The sequence below is a fragment of the Asterias amurensis genome, chromosome 3 (assembly GCF_032118995.1).
Source record: "Asterias amurensis chromosome 3, ASM3211899v1".
NCBI classification, from domain to species: Eukaryota; Metazoa; Echinodermata; class Asteroidea; order Forcipulatida; family Asteriidae; genus Asterias; species Asterias amurensis.
This window is the reverse complement of record NC_092650.1, coordinates 21,347,477-21,366,719: the sequence shown is the minus strand read 5'-3', so window position 1 is coordinate 21,366,719 and position 19,243 is coordinate 21,347,477. Positions and strand designations below refer to the sequence as shown.

The 19,243-nt window shown below is 37.8% G+C and overlaps 1 protein-coding gene across 1 annotated transcript; it reads left to right on the top strand.

Annotated features, from left to right (window-relative positions):
- Positions 1–37: 37 nt before the first annotated feature.
- LOC139935036 (purine nucleoside phosphorylase-like) lies at positions 38–17,404 on the top strand. Its single transcript, XM_071929486.1, has 6 exons — positions 38–477; positions 8,689–8,858; positions 10,043–10,146; positions 11,205–11,380; positions 11,898–12,085; positions 14,366–17,404. Exons 1-6 carry the CDS (start codon positions 440–442, stop codon positions 14,569–14,571), a joined length of 882 nt encoding a protein of 293 aa, XP_071785587.1. The 5' UTR covers positions 38–439; the 3' UTR covers positions 14,572–17,404.
- The last annotated feature ends 1,839 nt before the right edge of the window (positions 17,405–19,243 follow it).

Genomic DNA, 19,243 nt, shown 5'->3' with positions numbered 1-19,243 from the left:
TTGACCGCACATACCGACCGCGCGCAAACGATGCAAGAAAATGGCCCGTGCATTCATCATTGCGGTTGTTGAATAACTGATCAGAGTGAGAACACGAGGCTACTCTTGTTGACAAAACAGTAAATACAACACAACGTCGCAGCATAGAGCAACGTAGCAGCAAATTTGCAACACTTCATCCATTCAGATCAATAAAATATCCAGTATTTCACCTTGACTTGCAGTTCCATTCGTCAGCAGTTTTACACGTATTATATTAACGAAAAAATATAAGTTATTTATTTGCTGATATAATTATTCTTGTGAATTGAGAACTGTGTAAACGTGGCGTGCAAGGAATCGTCAAGAGGTATAAGAAAAGAGACAGAAAAACTCTTCAACAACAACATCGTGTTGCTGCTATTTGATTGGGGAGTAGACAGAAAGTTCATCATTGAACATGGCCACCACCAGTACAAATGGGCTTGGAAGATCAATGTATGTATCCTTCGTTTTAATTTATATAATTTCTTGTTCGAATATATATAATTTAATAATTTGGGGGGCTAATCGTCCTTAATACTCGCAGCTAAGAGCTGAATTGCGAAGGACGCAGAACGTACGTAACCCATTATGACCACGGAGCACAGCCAAGATCGAAAGTGTTTGATTTTTATCAAACGTCTTATTTTATATCAAATGTCTGCTGTAGTCTTTCCTTTTCCTTCGATTAATGTTGAGTTGAGGGGCAAGAATCTACCCCCCCCCCCATTTCTGAATATTTGGGATATTTGTTTTGTAATTTTAATTAATGGAATACAATACTAACATTACATTGTATTGGAAACCTAGCCCAGATTGAACTCCTCCCCTGCCATGGCTGCAGTGGCTAGTGACCATCTGAAGTCCTAACTAATACAAGTTTAAACAATATATAGTATAGTATTATTAGTAACACTAACCTTCAATCAAGATTCAAGAAACAGAAAACACACTTGTGTGGCCAAGTGGGGCTAAGTATTACATGCACGGTAAATGTGAAGATAATCTAGACATAAAATGTCATGGCCGAGTTGTTAAAAGCACCGAAACCAAGCTGGCCTGTGAAAGCATCGTGGCCGAGCGGTTAAGTTTAAGAGCACTGAATTCAAACTCTGGTGTTTCTGATCAGCAGAGTGTGGGTACGAATCGCCTGCCATGACACTTGTCTGTTCACTCCTAGAACTATTTCGGTTTAGTCCGGCTATCATCTCCCGCTATCGTCTCCCGTTAAAGGAGACGATAGCCGGACAAAGAACTATTTCGGTTTCGTCCGGCTATCGACTCCCGTTGTGGGAGACGATAGCCGGACGAAACCGAAATAGTTCTAGGAGTATTGTCTGTTAACCATTGGCATTGCTTCGTCCTTTGGATGGGACGCAAAGCCATTGGTCCCATGTGTTGTGTAAATGCATGTAAAAGAACCCAGTGCACTTATCGTAAAGAGAAGGGGTTCGCCCAGTGTTCATTGCTGGATTGGCAGCATATTGCGCCACAGCACCTTGTAAACCATGTAAACGATTACATGGTGCTAAGGATTAGGTCTTGTTCTCAAACTTCATCCCACTCCTTGCAGTAATAATACCTGGCGCTTTGTGTTCTTTGGTAAAAGGCGTGTTATAAACACGGTTAATATTATTATTATTTTTATTATTTCTCATCAGCATGTGGGATCGAGACCCGTACACGGTCTTGATACTTAATTGTGTCCTTAATCAATACGTAACCCTTAGGCCTATACCTTTAAAATAATAATATTATTGCTTAGTCCTTTTTCTTTTCAAAAGTCGAGCAGTTACAAAAGCAGTCATTTTAAAAAACATTGAAATACACAGAAATGAAAAACTAAAATTTGGCTTCCACCAGTTTACATATTATAATTATAAGTACATAGTACATGTACATGCATTCATCATCTGATGAATGCTAGAACAATGTTCCTCATTACACAATGCAATCATTTGTTTTGATTTCTATACAAAAAGCTTCACTTTAAGTTCCCAGGTGCTGTCTTTATCTGTGTACTTTATTGGTAGCGGATGTTCACCATGGGACCAAGGTTCAGCAGCACATTGATAAATAAAAGTTATATCAAGGCCTAGACTTGACTCAAGCATGATATCTGCCCTTCCTTGTTGACACATGAGGGCACACCTTTTGATTTAAAGCTAATTGCATATTAGTTATGATTGTGTCTCAATTCTGTAGACTGTATAATGCTTGTATTACATTTGATGCTTTTGTTGTTGTTGCCAGTATTGATATAAATGTCTAAACAACTAGTTGCAACAAACGTAAGTTGGCAGGAGGGTTACGTTATCGCAACTAATTGCATGGATTTTTAATCATGTGCACAACCTAAAGTCCTAAACCTGCTTGAATCAAGTCTACACAGTACTATACATGACTTGTAGACTATGATCTTTATTGATAAAAACCCTTTTTCTAGGTCAAGGTACATTTAAGTTATTACATTTATACGTATAAACACTTCAGGAGACCTACATCATAGAAATATTATTTGTTTGTTTGTTCACGTCTGATTTAAATTTGCAAGAATCAGCCAAATGATATAAACAATTTTGGTTTCTGAAGGCGTCCGCTGCCCAGGATTTGGTAGGGACAAATGCCAGAGACACTCTCTACCATGAGATGCCTGTTGCATTCATACTGGGCAGTGCCTCACATGCCTTCAGAAACCAAAATGCTGGAACATCTTCTGCTGATTGGGTGCCTGTCACCTTTTAATCAGACATTCATAAATACCCCAGACAGTTTCGCTACTCCTATTGGTGGAGAGCGCGTCACGTGGGGGTGTTTACATGTAAACGGTTGATATAATGACCAGTGTTTATAACCAGCTGGCTTTCACCTGTCAGGCGTGCAAGATTATCACGCGGAATGCAACTCAGCTATTTCTAAGTGCGCGCATAATCTATTTCTAAGCGCACGCATAATCTATTTCTAAGCGCACGTGTAACCCGGAAAAAGGGTACACTTAGAAAAAGAATGAATAAAACTTAATAAAAATGCTAACTATGGGGGCACTCGCTTGAACAAATGAGAGAAACCAAGATCGGATAGGGCTAAGACGCGAGGAGATGCAAAAAAATAGGAACAGTGACTCAAAATGTAGGTTTCTCAACAACAAAAATAAAAAATAGCTTTATTGACTATAAATCAATCAACAAAAGCAGTATTAAACAATAAAAACCTCTAGACCAAACTCAGGATCTAAACTTTCTTCCTTATAAACCTTAAATTAAACCAGTCAAACCTAAACCAAGATATCTAACTGAGACTCAAAAACCAAAACTAAACTAGAGTAAAACTAAAACCCAAACACAGTTAAACCAGATTAAAACTAAAACACAGTGCCAAAGAAAAGTTACAAATTAAAATCAAAATGGCTTTAGGAAACCGAGTCCAGAATAGCAGAAAATACACTTGAAGATGGCAAAATTACATGGTGAAGAAAAACAAAACTTGAAGAAGAGAGCTAGAACACATGTGCTCCCTGCACTGCCAGGCTGCTATCTGATTATAATTATATACAATGCACTGGATGGGTGACTTCACTACCAAAGGATTAGGAACTGTTTACAAACATGTAACAAAAGACTTCTAAGAAATAACAACCTAACATGTACAGGGGTGCAATAAAACAGCTGAAGGGACAATGTAAACAGGAAAGGGCAATTAACTAGAACCTGGAATTAACTTACTTGAATAATAACACAATGAATTTTCTACCCCTACTACACACGCATAATCTATTTCTAAGCGCGCCTGCATACACACAACCCATGCGAAAACAGACTCTTCAAAAAAATTTGGAAGATAATATTTTAAACCTCAAATTTTCAACTGTCAAAGTGTCTGTAATGGTATTGTATTTAACGTTTTTTAACAAAAGGGCATATTGAATAAGAATAAAAGAGTAGTGGCTCATTCTTAAACGTCTGTTTAAAACCTTGCAGGGTCGTTGCCTGGCGATAAATGCCCTCGCCTATGGCTCGAGCCTTTATCACACGGGAACGACCCTGCCGGCTTTAAACGGCCGTGTAAGAACTCGTCGTTATTCCCTTATTTCCAACCAGCAGTACATGTAGTAAAATCTACAATAAGTAATCTTACAGTATATAACCCCATGGGAATATAGAATTATTTTGAAAAATCTTACTAAGTAAAAAAACAAATGAAACAAAAGTTTTTCTTTGAACATTGTGACTAATGTCACCCCACTGTCCAAAGTCACCTACTGCTTCCGTAAGTCTACACAAATGTTTATCCTGTGAGTACATGTATAGCCCAATACAATACCAAATCAAATTCGATAGGCCTATTTGATCAATGTGGAAAATGAAAAGAGCTGGGCTGCAATTTGTTTTCTTCAACTTAATCATGGGTTTATTTGCTTTAGATAAGATGGCACCACTTCTCATGCGTACATTGTATTTGAAGTGTATCATGTATGCACTATTTATGTAACAATCAGACTGTGGTTGGACTGACACATGACTGAGCTTTGGTTCAACAACTTGACATCTTACAGTTAAATTTTGTATTTCTCTCTACTCAAAACTGTGACACAAAGGGCTATGTATAGTCATTTTTATGAACATTTTTATACACAAAGTGTGGTGTTAATTTTTCTAAAGATCCCACGCTACTTTGAGTCCCTGATGTAAGCCTTGTTATAAGTCATCTGCACTTTTCTATTGTAATCACGGATAACAGTGTATCAAAGGATTTTTTTCAGCTGGTATCAAACCATTTGACACCTTTTAGCAGAATTTTGTGATGAATTGTTGAAATTATCCTTCGGTTCAAGGTTGTGTTCGTGAAGTGTAACCGTATTGTGCTGCATGAAATAAAAAAATAACCTTCAATTTCAGTCACAATAAGCTATGTTTTTGTTGTTTGTTCAAATGGACTCTATAAACGATGTGACCTGTGACATCACATACAAAAGTGCCACCAAGCGTGGACTTTCTGCAGGCACAATTAGTACGCAGCCTAAATGGAAGAAAACTAGAGTAAACAATATTCATAGTATATTGTTTGACATTCAATTACTGATTTGGTTCAGGGGCAATACAATGTATGTATCATTTTGATCTGAAAAATGCTTTTAAAAGGTCCGATGGTATTTGTTTGTTTGTCTGTTTGTCTTGTTTGGGGGTTTATTAAAACAATTTTATTTATTTTATTATTGTTATTTTATATATATATATATCAAATAATAAACCATATATATATTTTTTTTCCTTGGGGGCGGTGTTAAACTTTTCTTTGGCGGAAATTTGTATAGCTCCACGCCAATATTGGCGTACATCCAAACTGGCTGCTACGGCTACAGCATACAACTTTTAGGAAAGGGTGTTGTCAAGGACATCCCTCAGTTTACTCCATAATCACTGCTTCATTAATCATGATTATAATAATAATAATAGTGGCTTCTTTTAGCGCTCAGGTCCGTTCAACATATATTTGTATTACCCCTGGTCACTGGTGATCCAGTCCTATAGATAGATGTTGCCAATTCAGATCGGCTTCAAAGCGTAAGTTCAAGGAGCCCAGCATATATATGGGTCGGTCGAATATTAGGGCTTAAAACTTTGCTAGAAATGTATAGTAGTTTTTTTTTTTACAGAGGTCCAATTTATGCAGTGTGTTTAGTGTGTTATGCTATTAGGGGCCTACTGGTCAGTGATGCTCAGTGAGAAAACATCTGTTGTAAAGTGTCAAGACCAAACATGGATAGCTACAACAGCTGGCACTTTAGGTACATTATCATATAGGCATTCTAGCTCCCCAAACTAGTGGACAAGTTGTTGTGATACACAAAGCGTGGGCCTTTGGACAATACTGTTTATCAAGAGTGTCCAATGGCTTTAATTCAAAAAAATTTTCATTTTACAAATTGGCTCTGTCTAGACATTTAAGCACCCGTTTTACAACTGTCTAATGTTGTGTTAATTACATTGTCAAATTAATTTTTTTAATAATGACATTTTATATTTGATAGTAGACATGACATGACTATAAAAGAACAAGAAGTATTAAAGGCAGTGGACACTGTTGGTAATTACTCAAAATAATGATTAGCATAAAACCTTACTTGGTAACAAGTAATGGGGTGAGGTTGATGGTATAAAACATTGTGAGAAACGGCTCCCTCTGAAGTGCCATAGTTTTCGAGAAAGAAGTAATTTTCCACAAATTTGATTTCGAGACCTCAAGGAGGTCTCGAAATCAACCATCTAAACGCACACAACTTAGTGTGACAAGGGTGTTTTTTCGTTCATTGTTATCTCGCAACTTCGACGACCAATTGAGCTCAAATTTTCACAGGTTTGTTATTCATGTATATGTTGACATACACCAAGTAAGAAGACTGGTCTTTGTCAATTACCATTAGTGTCCACTGTCTTTAAGTCAAAAACCCTTTTTTTTTTACAAATTGGCTCTGTCTAGACATTTAAGCACCCTTTTTACAACTGTCTAATCTTGTGTTAATTACATTGTCAAATTAATTTTTTTAACACTGACATTTTATATTTGATAGTAGACATGACATGACTATGAAAGAACAAGAAGTACATTATTGAAAGCAATAAAACAGAGAAATTAAGGATACATTATAAGTATATAAACCAATACAATTCTTAAAAAACGTTCATGGATAAAAACTGCAAAGGTTGTTTACATTATGGGAAAACTCATTAAACACCTTGGTAAATTTCTAAAGTTGGCTGGACTGTAAAAATCGATTGTCCTTCAAATGGCTACTATCACCTTGTAATTCACCAGTGTCAATCAACTGTGTCCAGACTGCAATATAATCAAATTTGGCTGGTTAGTTGATAACACAGCTACCTTTATAAGGTCAAAGGTCATAGGGTAATAAGTGAGACCTGGTATCCACACTTGGATGAATGTCAACCTTTTGGTTCTATTTTTGTTTCACTGATTCTCAGTTCTATCATCTATAAATAACCCTTTTTAAAGCAGTGATTACTATTGAGTAATTACTCAAAATATTTTTAGCATAAAACCTTGACTTGGTTATAATTAATGGGGAGATAATATAAAACATTGTGAGAAACGGCTCCCTCTGAAGTAACGTAGTTTTCGATAAAGTAGTAGTTTTCCTTGAATTGATTTAGAGACCTCAAGTTTAGAATTTGAGGTCTTAAAATCAAGCATAAGAAAGCACACAACTTCGTGTGACATGGGTGTTTCTTCTTTCATTATTTTCTCACAACTGCGATGACTGATTGAGCTGAAATTTTCACAGGTTTTTTTTTTTGTGCATATGTTGAGATACACCAAGGGAGAAGACCAATCTTTTTATTACCAATAGTGTCAACCGTCTTTAAGCTCCCATGAGACAACTACATTTACATGTATGGTGGCCCTGAAGGGACCTTGTATTTTGTAAATACATACAGTGCATGTGTGCATTCCATATGCCAAATTGCCCATATATATTTTTGATGTCAATGAATTGTATTACATTGAACACAATTTCTAATGATCTGGGGAGTTTCTTGCATCTAAGTGAGGTTATAGTTGTACCAATCACAGGGGCCTGCTACATGTATAGTGCGATGTACCTTGACTTTCCAATGGTATTTAAAGCTTTGATGCAGTAAAATTCCTAAAATTTAAAATAATTTGCCAAAAAAATGTGCATACACTTTGACAAATAATTTCACGACATGGCATACGTCTACGCACATATTTGTCTGCGCACATTTTTGTGATTAATTTTACATCACGAATTCATCACGCACATCATGCAGACTTAGGCCTATATTTGGGATTTGTTTCGCAACATTGCATGCATACATAATTGCAATTAATGCATTGTCCTTTCAGGGCAACCATAGAAAATGTAGTCAACAAACGTAGATCATTAGGTTACTTCTTGTTTTTTTCTTCAGGGAAACGACAGCAAGTAATAAGTGAACAAGATGTGTCATGCCCTTTATGGGGGTGAAGGATGCATCCCCCATGTTCCAATACTGTATCACACTAAAGAAATTCTTGAGATTCCAAGCACGCAATAGCGACAATGCCCCATATTGAGCACTCTTTGAGAGATGGCATCGAGTAGACCCATCACGCTGCCACCATCTTGGTCATGTTTCCCTGTATCCAACAACAGTAATCGGATGCTTATTTCATTGTACAAAAAGGAACCCTATCAGCCTCAGTTTGCTTTCATTGATTTGTTTGATGGGAGGAAAAACAAGATGGTCGCACCATGATAAAGGTCTATTCCGCGTCTACTTAAATGCCTTATGCAAAAATAATTTATAATTTTCAGTGTTCAGCCGTCGATTGCACCAAAGTTTTCTTAACTTAGGATTAATCCTAGGACTTGGATGAGTTTTAAGTTCCGTATCTAAAGACGTGGGACAAAAGTTAGGACAGGTTACTCCTGAAATCTACTGTAGGCTCGTAGCAAAATTTGCCTGACATTTTCTTACATACATTTGCTTTCTTGAGTCTCAAGCCTTGATTTTGAGCAACTTGCACATCTTTAGAACCACAATTTTTTTATTGGACAGATATTGCTGATCTTCTGACCCTGGAAAACTTTCTAAATGAAACTGTAAATATTAAAAGTTGTTGTCCCGTTTTTCTTTGATATTAAAGCTACAGTTACAGTGACCTGCAAGGCTTTGCCAAACAAATTCAAGATCGCACAAGTCACAAACCAACAATTGGAATCATCTGTGGTTCCGGGCTCGGCAGCCTCGCAGATAAGGTTGAAGACAGTATCGTCATCCCGTACAGCGATATCCAACACTTTCCTGTCAGCACAGGTAAGTAAAGGGCTTGGCCTTTTCTGGAACAAACCTTGGGAGATTCAATACTCAACTTTTGTAAAATTTAAATGATCAAAATCTTCTCTTGATTTGGGGGTTGAACAAAGAAAATTGACTTGAGTGGGACTCAAACGACCAACAACCTCCGGATAAGTGTGCCAGTGCCAACGCTCTTTTAACTGAGCTATATAGCCCTTTATAACACCCCTTGCAAGTATTCTGCCTGCTCATTGGTTTAGAGCGCATCACATGACATGTCTTAGTTTTGCTAGACGACGGCCGTGTGCCATGTCGGTTTGCCATGCGCTAGTCCGAAGACTAGCACACGGCGCCGTGCGCTAGTCCGACAGACTAGCACACGGCGTGCAGTACCCAGACGTCCGTTGCGTGTACGAGGATGATAAATTAATAGTCTGTAACCATTTCGGATTGCACGACACTACATGCAACACAGTAAGTAAAAGTGTTTGCAATCTGTATTCGCGTCGTCCGTGGATTGTAGTATTCAGGTCTGTAACTTAATAATAATTGTACAGTATTTAGAAATGTTTGGGGTGTTATAAAACAAATATTGACTGCTTTTACTCGTGCAATGGTTAAAAACTATGACTCCCTCGGTGATCCCCGGAAATTCTATTTTCCCTCGGCTTCGCCTCGGGAAAATAGAACGCTCCGGGGATCACCTCGGGAGTCATAGTTTTAACCATAGCACTCGAAGCAGTCAATATTTGTATAATATGTTGCAGTTTCCCTCTTTTTTCAATATCTTGTTCGGGGGTGCAAGGTGTAGCCAGAAATCACACTCGATAACAATTGTTACGATACAATAGGGGTACATGTAGATAGCTCAGTTGGTAGAGCGCTGGCTCGTTAATCCGCTCTAGTCAATTTTTAATTTATTTTTTATATTTGAAAACTTACAAAGAGATTATACATGGTGCTACAGGCCTGTATGCTTCGGTTTTGAAAGGACAAGGGCACCAAGGCATGTTCTCCTCGGTAAAGGGCACTCTATGAGGAAATTGTCAACTTCTACTAGAGCATTTCAAGGGCACCTAAAGACAACCGCCTTCATTGCCTCCGTGAGGTATGAGGCCTACAAAATAAGTGCTATCCCAGACCTAATTATTCTCCCACCATGCAATACTTCAACAAAACGCCTCATTTTATTTATCCAACAGTCAAGGGTCATCACAGCCAGTTTGTAATCGGCATACTAAAGGGCAAGACGGTTATTTGCATGAAAGGACGCTTTCACCTTTATGAAGGATACCCGGCATGGAAGGTAAGAAAGGAGGGTTGTGACGTCAAATTCACATCCAATTCGCATCCCATTCGCATTTGCAGAGAGTTTGACTCGGGCATTTCCTTAGCCTTTACTCACTCATAATCTTCTTTATCAGAAAGTCGAGCGCCAAGTAAAAGCTCGAGCCTGCCAAGTGATCTTTGTTCAGATGTTTCGATCCAGCATTCAGGAGCGTAGTTCCTCAGCATTGGCCAAGCCCGGTGTCTTGTTTCAGGGTGTCTATGATGGAAATACATCTTCTCCCTCAAGAAGGGCTCCCAGAGGATGGTTGGGCAAGCAACAAGTTCAGCATGGCGGACACAGTGCCCGGAAAACTTGATGCGGCGTTCGCAGATCTTTTCTGCTATAGGCTTTAGCCAGCCAGCATACAGATTGCAGGTTCTCATAAAATGGTCCTGCCTGCATCTTCTTTCTTTGAAGGATTCAGAAGAACTGAGGGCTGTAGGCCCAAACAACAACAATGTGACTTCTGTAGTGATTTCCAATGTAGTCCCAGGTCAAAATTCCAGTTGAACCTAGTTAAACTGGGTTTAACTGGAACTAGTTGAAACCAGTTGATAAACTAGTTAAACACAGTTAAAACCAGTTGGTTTAATATGGAAAATGGACAGAAACCAACTGGTTTATAATTTAACCTAGTTGAACACAGTTAAACCTAGTCCAAACCAGTTGGTTAATATGGAAAATGGACGAGTTTGATCACTATCCAGTTGAACCAATTGACCCCAGTTAACTAGGTTCAACTGGAATTGTGACGTGGGAGTGCTTTTTAGGGTTCCCACAATCAGGGTCATGAGAAAATATTACACATTTTGCATTACATCGATTCCCCCTCCCCCCCAAAAAAAAAAAAAATAAATAAATCAATAAAAATAAATAAATAATCAACAGGAAAATTAGTTTTATTTATTACTTAAAAACATGAGAGACCTGTCTCCCTACATTGTTCAGTTTGAGGTTTCTGAACATCTTCGTTTGGAAATTCTATATTTGTCTGTTTAATTTGTTTTGTATTTATTTAAATATTTTATCTCCAGCTAGCAGCCCCTGTCAGAGTGATGAGCTTACTCGGCGTCCAAACACTTGTCGTCACAAACGCCGCTGGAGCCATGAATAAGAGTTACAAAGTTGGTGACATCATGCTCATGAAAGACCATTTGTATTTGCCCGGAATGGCTGGAAACAATCCCCTGGTTGGGCCCAATATGGAGAAGTAAGTTCTCTCTCATAGAGTTATATGTATATAAAAACTAGAGGGCGCACTGGCCTATATACGCGGCCCGCTATGCACGCATGTGGCCATTTTGTAAGTTGACAAAACTGCATCGCGTAGTGTTTAATAAACACAAACTCCAACGTGTACCTTTGAACAAAGTGCCGCACTTGTCTCCTTGCGGTCTCGTTGCATTTGTGCAAGCAGCATCACCGGTGCGCCCTCACTCTGTGTTCTGTCTAGAGTGAGCCATTTTTACAAATGTGTAAGGCTACGTCAACATCATTCTCACGTGCAGCAGGCTTTACCGTTTCCCCATGAGGCTTGAACATGCTAGGAAAGAAACATTGCCAGACCGTGAGAGTGGCGATGTGGCCTTGTGGTTTTTGCAGAAATGAAGCATTGCACTTGGGGGGGGGGGGAATAAAAAATGTTTGAATGGGTGTGAGAAAAATTGGATTGAAAAATCTGTCATTTGTTTCATGATGATCAACGAGTTTGAATTGATTATTAACAGATTTGGTGAACGGTTCATAAGTACAACCCGACTTTATGACAGCAGCCTACGGAAAATGGCGCGGGTCATTGCCAAGGAGATGGGATACTCTCACTTGATCCAGGAAGGTGTGTATGCGATGGTGTGCGGGCCATCGTACGAAACTCCAGCAGAGCTAAAACTACTGAGCGTTTCTAGCGATGTCATTGGTAAGTCTGATAGATTACATATATAATTGTTACTTGGTGACAAGTTGTGAAGTTTGATTGGTCGAGAACCAATCAGGTGATGTGATACAAAAACGCATAGGGGCATAGGGTACCATACATGGTACCCTATGACCATGGTCATGGTCAAGGATGTGCGCTATGCGTTATGCATATCGAGCATCGGTAGCCATGGTACATGCGGTTTTGATCACCTTGATCGTTTCCACCGTTGGTTGATTTCCGGCACTTTGTACGAAACAGCTGCAGGTTCGAGGGAACAGTGAAGAATTGTTTCCTAGTTGAACAACTGTTCATGGACCGTACCCATCACAGCATGCAACAATTGTATAATGTTTGTGTATGTGTGTTTTAATAAATGAGAAGTGTAGATGGTCTTAGCTTTCGTTCCAAACCGGACCTTCTTAAGAGGCTTAAACAAGTACAAACAAAAACCTTTTTTGTGTAATTAGGCCTAAAGAATATTAATTATCGCTTTTTGATATTTTTACTTGAATATGATTGTTTGTATTTGTTTAAATTTTCGTAATTCAGCACATCTGGGTCCGATGACTTTTTATCAATAAACCTTGAGTATTGCAAATAACAATAGTAGTAGGGGGATGTCAAAATAGTAATGATAGGAGATGCACTGCCGATTCCAATGATTTCCTAAAAACGGTCAGCAAAGGGTTATTTATTCTTTAGACAGCTACACGTAGAAGCTTCCATGTCAGTCAGTCACTACTGTTGAAGTTCTACCGGTTGAGTGTCTTGACACAGTCAATGATTGTTTTATTGGGGGCAATGCAACAGCCGATGACCGGAAGCGTATCAGCCGGATCGTTCGCAGCGCTAGTAAAATCATAGGTTGCCATCTCCCATCACTTGACGAACTGTATCTCTCTCTCGAATAAAAAACACAGCCCTCTCTATAGTAGATGACAAGTTTCACTGGGCACATGATCTCTTTCGGCCCATGCGGTCAAAGAACCCATTCCATTCAATTAAGTCTGGATCTACATGTACATTTGTAATTGTACTCCACAGAGCTTTTATCCCACAGCTGTTTTTGTTCTTAATATGGATTTTCATCGAAGGTCTACTTCTGATCTTAACTCAATCATGCTGTTTTTATCTTTCGTGTTTTGCCAGTAAATTGTAATTCTTTTCATAGTTAAGTTCATATATAATTTTATAATTTTATATACAATCATATTTTGAGACCCGCAAAACTGACTGCATTTCACTGTACAATTATATTTTACAGGTGGCAATAAAACATTAAATATAATAAAAAGAATATTAATTAAAATAAGTTTTCAATTTGCACGACTTGTGTTAATACTCAATACTTTCTTCAGCTCTGTTTCGGCTTTTAGCCGCTGTAATTCAGTCTCATAGTAAACCATTACTATAAATAATGGACAACAATTTTAAACAAATAATTGTTTTGTTGTAGTTGATGTTAAAAAATATATTTCTACTCAAAGGAACAGTTGATCTATAAAAAGCGTTTGTAACTGTTTGGGATAAAATGGATACAGTTGGAAAGATGATTTTTACAAGTAGAATACAATCTGACAATGATCCGCATAAATTTGCCCCGACATTGCACGGTTCTTCTTTTACTTTGCAAACTAACACCACAGTGGCAATTTATGGGAGTCAAAAATTTGACTAGTCGACAAGGTAAAAGGAGAACCGTGCAATTTTGAGGCATGTTTGTGTGGATCATTGTATTGTACTTTTACAACATCTTTCCAACATGCATTTTATAACAAACGGTTACAAACGCTTTTTATCAACCAACTCGTCCCATCCAAGGAAATGTATTCCTTCAATGTTGAATATTAAAGGAACAAGTTGCCTTTGATCGGTCGAGTTTGTCTTTGAAACTGTTCGTTATGAATTGCAAATGGTTAGATAGCTAATTTATAATGATCCACACAAACATGCCTCAAAATTGCACGGTTTTCCTTATGCGTCACAAAGAGACACGGTCGACCATTTATGGGAACCAACATTTTGACTCCCATGGCCGACCGGGTAAGTTCGCGACGAAAAAGAAAAAACGTGCAGATTCGAGTGATACTTGTGTAATATTATACTTTTAAAATATCTTTCTTACTATAATGTATTTCATAACAACAAACGGTTTCAAATGCTTTTAAAAGACCAAGTCGTCCGATCCAAGGCAACGTGTTCCTTAAACACACTCTTCTGATAGTCACACGAAATTTGGCACTTGACATTTTCTTTGTTTCTTTGTTTCTATCTCAGGGATGAGCACATGTCCAGAGGCTATCGTTGCAAAGCACTGTGGAATGACAGTCTTTGGCCTCTCTCTAGTGACCAATAAGTGTGTGACCGACTACGATGAAACCGAGGTGGACGGACCCAATCATGGCGAGGTCCTAGAAACAGGAAAACTGAGAGAGGACATCATCCAGGAGCTTGTCGCTGAGATTGTTGCAAAGATAGACTAGTCGCTGAGACAGGGGTCAAGATGGTCGAGAGAATGAAGGTGGCTTCCAACATAGTATAGAGTAACCAAAGCGAAATTACCTGTAAACAAATTGCTAAAATTAAGTAGATTTGAAAACTCCCTTGCATTTGCTGTGTCATTCTGATCATCTGCTTTTAGAGTATGTGACCCTTTGTTTACAAAAAGAGTGACCTTGTCCCTTCCAGGGCTAGTCTAGACTTGGTTCCAAGTCTTTGATCGTGGCTTTTTAGTCGTCCTGATACCTTCTACAAACAGCGCCCTCTTGTAGTTAACCTCCTTCAATTAGCCTACGATCAAAGTTAGGGTGCGTAATAGCTAATAATGCGAGGGGGGGGGGTGGGGGGTTCTTGGCTGAGATGCTGGAGGCAACATTGTGTATCTATAGGTGAGTGGACCATGTGATGGAATTGTATTCGTTTATACTTTTTTATTCCTTTATATGTTTTAAATAAAAAGTTTTTGAACACAATGCAGGGACTTAAATTGCATATACTGGTACCTGTTTTCCTGTTCAGAAAAAAAAGCAGCAATACACAATGCTTAATTTTTCCTGAACTGTTATGTTCTAATAGAACTGTTTAAGGGGTGTACCATGGTTATACTTTCTGAATTTGTTATTTCCTCAAACATAAATCCAATGAAAGTGTTTCAAGGCAGTGGACACTGTTGGTAATTGTCAAAGACTAGCCTTCACAGTTGGTGTATCTCAACATATCCATAAAATTAAATAACAAACCTGTGAAAATTTGAGCTCAATCGGTCATCGAACTTGCAAAATAATAATGAAAGAAAAAAAACCACCCGTCACGAAGTTGTGTGCATTTAAATGGTTGATTTCGAGACCCCAAATTCTGAGGGATCGAAATCAAATTCGTGGAAAATTACTTCTTTCTCGAAAACTATGGCACTTCAGAGGGAGCCGTTTCTCACAATGTTTTATACCATCAACCTCTCCCCATTACTCGTCACCAAGAAAGGTTTTATGCCAATAATTATTTTGAGTAATTACCAATAGTGTCCACTGCCTTTAATACCATACCGATAGTTGACTAGGCTTCCAAACGAGTCATTACGTCACTGCGCATGTATGTTGCTAGTCAGTGGTCAAACACGGGCTGCTAAATGTGTGCACTCGAACTTGATCAATTTTGTTCTGTAAATTTTCAACTTAGTTGTGAGCTTGATTCCAAATTCGCGGCTAACACCTTGAATTTAAAAAGGAACATGCATCTAGGGCTCATGATTACATCCCTAGAATTTACTTCCAATATTCTTTCAGTCGCCTTCTTTTTTATTTTATTCATGTGGAAGTCGAATGTGTATTCTTTTCAATCCTAGTAATTATATTAGTTGGTGGATTGTAAAACTGAGTTAAAAAAAATGTTCACCTAATAGTAAAAAGAAATGTGTCTGCCCAATTGAAAGTATTAATTATAAATAATAAAAAAAAAACAATAAGTATGAATTTACCCAGAATAAACTTTATCTAAAAATATGTAATTCCGAATATAATTCCGACGTTTGTCGTTCACAGTATTATTTGAATGGTTTTATTGTATCCAAAGATTATAACTTGCACAAGTTTACTGTTATGGGTTCTTCATGCTTATCTAAATGAGGTATTTCTAGTCCAATAATTACATAATTATTTTGACGTGGGGTTGAACAACGAAAAATATAATATACTCAAGCAGGATTTGAATCAACGACCTCTAGATTAACATGCCTGCCGTCGTTTTCACAAACTCTTCCTAACTTAAAATTAATCTTAGGATTTCGGACGAGTCCCAGCCTTGCACTGTAGCATGCAAACCTTAAGATTAATCCCTAAGTTAGGACGAGTTACTTGTCCCAAATCGAGATTAGGATTAATCCTAGCGTTTCGTGAAATCGGCTGCAGTGCTAGTTAATCTGGAGGTCGTTGGTTCAAATCCTGTTCTTTTCAATTATTTTTTTTCAACCCCAAATCAGTTTAAATCAACTCAGTCAGTTTCCCTCGTTGTTTATTAATTGACATCAATATTTTATTATATCGCATTTTGATATATTGGTATGTCTTTATGTATAATGTGTGTTACTCTGGTGAAATCGGTCCATGTTTTAAAGGTAAAATGTTTTTAATCGCTCCCAGATTTGTGAGATATTCATAGAAGGAAATCCTACGAAAGATGAAGCTTGTGTCATTATTGTTAAAACAATTCCAAGTATTCTAACTGAATTGTTGAATTGAATGGTTGAATGCAAAAAGTTATTCATTCCGCAAAAAAAAAAAAAATTAGTTTCTGACATTTCACTTTATTTCAGTTTTCAAAAACCCAATCACTTTGATTGTTTTAAAAAGTGTTTTGGTAAAACCCTTAAAATAATCCCCTAAATGAACCGTGAAAGGAGCTGTTGGTGAAGCAAACTTCTAGAGAAAAAGACCATATATTATTAAAGGGGCGCATTGCTTTCGTATTGGCACTTTGGGCTATTGAAAGCATTTGTTATTAAATTTTTTAAATTTGAAAGATGTTTTTAAAGTAGAATACATTGATTCACATAAATGTTGCTAAAAATTGTGTTGTTTTTTCTTTCACTTTACGAACTAGCACGGCGCGTCTGCCATTTTGTTAGTTCATGAAGTAAAAGGAAAGCCACACATTTCTTGGATGGTTGTGTTGATCATGTATTCTACTTTAAAACATCTCTCCGACCTATAACTATATTCAATTCATAACCAAACACTTTTTAAAGTGCCCAATCCAAAGATGTTTTTAAAGTAGAATATTATCTTTCTATAATAGATCAACATAATGGTCCCTCAAACTGTGTGTTAATTTTTTTTTTAGCACAGTCCGCTATTTTGTAAGTTCAGGAAGTACAAAGAAAACCACTCAATTTGGTGGGATTTATATTTGTGTGAATCATATTCATATTCATTTCAAACAGGAAGCGCCCAATGTTGTTTGAAAACCTCTTTTGTTCGTTGGGAAAGTTTATGGGTGAGATAATAAATAGCATTGTATATAAACTAAAGAAATGTACAAAATATTTTTAGAGAGGTATTTTTATGGCTTTGCTTTTGTTTAGTAATAATGAGTAGGGTTAATTAGATATTATTATAAAGCATTTGTTGGTGAGCTGTACAATATATGGTTTTGCTTTCTGCCATCTATAATTGTTGAAGTGAAAGATATAATGTAAAAAGATTGTAGAAATTCATCTGAACTGGTTTTTTTTTTTTAGAGAGAAAGAAAAAGAGATAATAATACAAATTGCTAGATATGTTTTGAAAAACGTACAGTTATTATATTATACAGGCGGAAACATTGTGAAAATTCTAGAAAGACTTAATTTAAGAGTTACACTAATATTTGAATCCGAGGTCATGCATTGCTTAGTTAGTGGCTCTGATGACCGACTTGTTATTTTCGTTTGACTTATTTGTACATAACTGCAGTCGTTTACTTGGTGTGTATATTGTAATAATGCAAGAGGATGAATAAAGAAGTAAATTTCAAATATAGCCTGATTTTTCCATTTTTCAGTCATGTATTTTGCAGGTGCCTTTTGCACCACGTTTAGGGAGACAAAATTGTGCACATCTCAATGGAAAAGTTGTATTATTATCAACACTCACACTTTGTACTGTACAAGTGAAGAACTTTTTTATTGGTGCACCGTGTGCACGTATAAAAAATCTATACTATTAAAAGCGTAACCTGCGCCATCTTGGATTGAAAATTAGAAGGTCCAGTGGTATGGCATCCTTGTGGAATCCAACACGGTTGTTTGTGTGGAATTCAATACGTTTGTGTGGTTTCAGACGTCGGGTTGCAAGTCTGCAAAACCAGGATCCAAACTCGCACTTACAAGTCATGTGATTGGAGGAAGTTTGGGCAAGGACCGTGCGTCAACCACTGGTCGATGTTGTTACCAGACTTCCTAGAAATCTTTCTGACAGGCGACTCATTGGACAGTGTTTCGCAGATGGTGCTCCGGATTGGTTCATTCATTGCCCCTTGAACGCCCACCCGCCATTCGATCCGCCCTACCAATCTCACGAATTTGACCGAATTTGCATTGAATGGATTAAGTACCGTAGATTGATGTTTCGCAGGTGACCATGTGTCAACCACTGGTCGACGTTGTTATCAGACTTCCTAGAAATCCTTCTGCGGGTGACTCATTTGTTGAAAAGATTAAATGGAGAATATTTATAAAAAAGCATTCACTTCCAAACGGCATGAGAATTATCATGATGAACAAGGATGGGATCAAACGGAAGCTTAATAATTTGGAAACATTGGGTAGGGCCGGCTATAGGTTGGAAGGTGTCTAAGGGAACTATACAATTAATAACATTTTGGGGGTGGGGGGGGGGGGGGCTTACACAAAGAGCCATTCTGGTCAGTGTATTGTGAGTGGTGTGTTGTCTGGTTTGAGACAGGCCACCTGTTGCTTGGTGAAGAAGGTCGCCGTGGGACCACTTTAGGTTGACAGTGGGTGGCGACCTTGGACCTTTTGCCAGTAAACTCAAATGGGTACATGAATACCGTTTTAGAATACGGTCTGTTCATGGAGGTATAATGTTGCAGTTTCAGAGTTTAACCATGGCGGTAGAATTGTGAAACCATTCCTTACTCTATGGTGAAACTTATACACACACG

Coding starts and splice junctions, on each gene's coding strand:
- LOC139935036 (XM_071929486.1), top strand. CDS start 440: ATGGCCACCACCAGTACAAATGGGCTTGGAAGATCAAT. Junction 478..8,688: donor AATGGGCTTGGAAGATCAAT/GTATGTATCCTT, acceptor TTGATATTAAAG/CTACAGTTACAGTGACCTGC. Junction 8,859..10,042: donor ACACTTTCCTGTCAGCACAG/GTAAGTAAAGGG, acceptor TTTATCCAACAG/TCAAGGGTCATCACAGCCAG.